Source organism: Rattus rattus, unplaced genomic scaffold (genome assembly GCF_011064425.1).
Source record: "Rattus rattus isolate New Zealand unplaced genomic scaffold, Rrattus_CSIRO_v1 flattened_line_154848, whole genome shotgun sequence".
NCBI classification, from domain to species: Eukaryota; Metazoa; Chordata; class Mammalia; order Rodentia; family Muridae; genus Rattus; species Rattus rattus.
Window position 1 is genome coordinate 837 of NW_022651489.1, and position 3,459 is coordinate 4,295.

At 42.5% G+C, this 3,459-nt stretch overlaps 1 protein-coding gene across 1 annotated transcript; it reads right to left on the reverse strand.

The window, feature by feature from the left end:
• Window positions 1-403: 403 nt before the first annotated feature.
• LOC116889790 (pregnancy-specific glycoprotein 22-like) lies at window positions 404-2,620 on the reverse strand (the record flags this gene model as incomplete). Its single annotated transcript, XM_032890640.1, has 2 exons — window positions 404-1,287; window positions 2,261-2,620. Coding segments are annotated over 2 exons (635 nt in total), but the record flags the coding sequence as incomplete, so codon positions are not given.
• Window positions 2,621-3,459: the final 839 nt, after the last annotated feature.

The window sequence follows — 3,459 nt, forward strand, 5'->3', positions numbered from 1 at the left end:
AACATTCCCTGGGCGACTCTCATGTTGCCACACTTGATTTCCTGCATTGTATGTTCCTGTGTGTGGATGTCTGGAGGTGTGCTTCAATATCTTACTTAAAAAATCTTTTAAGTTCTATTGTTATGGGGATCCACTTAGATCTAGCAAAACCCAAACTCCGGGTCAATGCTGACGACAAAAATTTATTGTAATCCAGCCACTATGGCTTAATAAGTATATACTAACAATTCAAACGTATGGGCACATTATTTTGTTGGTTTCTAATAACTTAGTGTTGATATCTTTTTGAATAGATAGTCTTCCAGAGTATATATTCACCCCAGTAATACAAGCTTTTGCTAAGATCCTCCAGTCAAAGGGAAGAGAACCATCTGAAGAAATAAAATCAAGGAAAGACAAGGGAAAAGGGACAATTGGTCTTTATTTTTAAAAAAAAAGCCTGTTTGAGATCAGTAGGAGTCTTTTTTTCTTTTCAAAAATTCACTTACCATCCTGATTACATCACTTCTCCTTTCTCTCCTCCCAGTGCTACCCTTACAAACCCCTCCCTCCATTGCTCCTCCCCTTCTCCTCAGAGAAGGGAGCCCCCCATCTGGTACCACTCCACCCTGGGGCATCTAGTCTCAGCAGGATTAGGTAGCATACAAAGGATGCATTTATCTTTAAACAAACACTGTATGGTTTTGAAAGCATACTCAATGCATCCTAAAGTTTGGGGGCTCCTGAAATTAGTTCTCATTGATTCTTAGGGTTAGATATGTATTTGATGTACAACCTAAGCTGTTGATGCCTTTGTGCTTCTGTTTATTCTATTGATGTCTTTGTTTTCACGTTGGAGACAGACTCTTACTTTAAATCCTACCTTGTTCTTAAACACATGTGTATCCCAGAATCACAGGAACCTCTCACCATGCGGCTGCCCCTGAGTAGTAACTGAGCATTTTCATCACATAATTCTCTCCCATGTTTTATTCAATCCTATTGTAGGAAGTGAGGAAGGGGCTCTCATTCATCATGGCCACCTGACTGGCTGACTGACCACTCCTTTACCAGCTCTGTTGATGACCTCACACTTGTACTCTCCAGCATCCTCTCTTCTAACGTCATCTATTCTGAGTCCACACTTTGATGGAGACAACGTTGTCCTATCTGTGAACTTCAGATTGTGATTATTGAAGAACCAATGGATGGAGATTCCAGTGTGAGGTGAAACACAGGAGAAGGTCACAGATCTGCTCCCTTTGACTGTGATATTGGCGACTCGAATGAAGGGTTGTGTCACAGGCTCTGTGAAAAAAACAGAAGGGGACCAGATGACAAAAATCTTTCAGAGAGCTCCAGCATCCCCTCTTTAGTGAATACTTTAAAAAGCCTCCCCGGGGGAGAAGTTAGATCTGTGTTTCCCTGATTCACATACTGTGTTTCCTATGTCTTAGTTCCCGTGTAAGAAAACATGTGATAAATGGTCACTGCTTTATGTGGAGTTAAGATTAGGTATGGGCAATGGCCTGACCTTGGGAGGGAGGAGATGCTCAAATCAAAAGTATGCATTACTATTTAATAGAGGAAAAAAATTCTTTATGCTAGACCCATGAGGACAAGGAGCTACCTGGAGAACTGTCACCTATCTTGCTCCCTTGGGGGACCTGACTTTTCTGTAAGTCTCCTAAGTGCATCACAACAGTTAGATTATGTCCTGGTACCTATTCACTGAGTCTCGGGAGAAGGAGATTCACATGTGACCTACAAAATTGCAACTTTTATGGGAGTATGCAACTGGTCTTACACCCTATGGGACTTAGACAGTCAGCAAAGCCTTGTTTCCTGTCAGCTCCAACAGGAAATTAAAACCAAGCATTGGCAGAAAGCTCTCCAGTGTCACCTAGAGTCCAGCAAGAGCCAATATTTTGGAGCAGGGGCTTCCTGGTGCTCTTTAATCCCGTGACTGTTTAACTTCCCCAAGGTCTCTCTTGGGGCCATGTGCATGGTGAGAACTCCCAAGAGTCTGCACCAAAGCTGACATTCTCATGTTGAATTTTTTTCCCACACACATTCTTCTCTGTGGAGGTAGAAACTGGTGAGGGATTCTGATTGACTGCAGTTTGTCTACCCCGTGTGTGTCCTACAGGAAATGCTCAAACTCCAGTATGGAGACACAATGCAGCAGTGGAGAGAACAGACATAATCCAATCCTGACAATCCAGTGTCTGAAGTAGGATAAGTAATACCCAGCAGCCAGAGGCCATTACGAGTCACTTACCATTTACATAAAACTGCACGTGTGCTTTTTCAACCTTGTTATTTATATTTAAAGTTTCTAGTGTATACATTCTTGCATCATCCTTAGTGATGTCCTGGAGCAGTAGGGATCCACTGGCATACAGCATTCCTCTTCCTCTGTATGCATCTCCCCAGGTGGTGATATTTCCAATTACATGGTGGTTTACAATTTTAAATGTTGGGACCGTATACATTGAGTTGTACCAGGTAAAGGATATCAGCTCTTTTGGCAGATAATGAACAAGGAGAAGAACACTTTCCCCTTCAGCAGCATGCCGAGGCACAGGTTCAACCAGGATTTTGGCTGGAGTCAGAGAGTTACAGCACTGAAACACAAGACCTGGAATGGGAAAGAGAAAAGGCCATAATGTAGCTCATTGTGCTTGATGCAAAGATGGTGACCTCTGTTCTGAGCAGATGGATTATTCACTTTTCCTAGAGAGGCAGGTGAGGATGTCTCTATCTTACTTAAAGAAGGTGAATAACACGATCTCCTTCATTCACTCAGTCTCCCCGAATATTGCCTCCTTTGCATGGAAGTGCCCCTTAGATGTAGACATGGCCACTTCCTTGAAGCACAGTCAGACACTACACAGACTCATGCACACTACGGTTTGAGGTGATGCCTATCTTGAATTCTGCAGGCCCTGGATTTTCACTTCCTGTTTGTTTGCTTGTTTGTTTTGTTTTCTAAATTTCTCTCGTGTCTCCAGTCAATTCCTGACTTCACCTTTAAGGGGTCTTGCTGCTCCTGGAAGCCCACAGGAGTGGTGTTGTGTAAGGGCTTGGAGCAGTCTAAGCAGTATAAGATCTTTGAAGAGGCTGTAGTCTTAGGTTGGATGGTTTATGTCAACTTGTCACAATGGAGAGTCCTTTTGAAAGGCTTCAGTTGAAAACACTACCAAGAAATTGGTCTGTCGGCCAGCCTGTATATATATTTATTAGATTGAAGATTGATGTGGGAGGGTCTGCACCACTGCAAACAGTTCCATCCCTGTTGGGACCCTAGGTGACATAAAAGGGCAGGTTGAACAAGCCATGATAAGCAAGCCAGTAAACAGTATTCTTCACCGTCTCTGTACCAGTTCTGGATTTTTATTTATAGAATCTCAATTTGGAGCTGACAAACATTGCAATTGGACATGGACGGCAAAAAAAAAAAAAAAAAAAAAAAAAAAA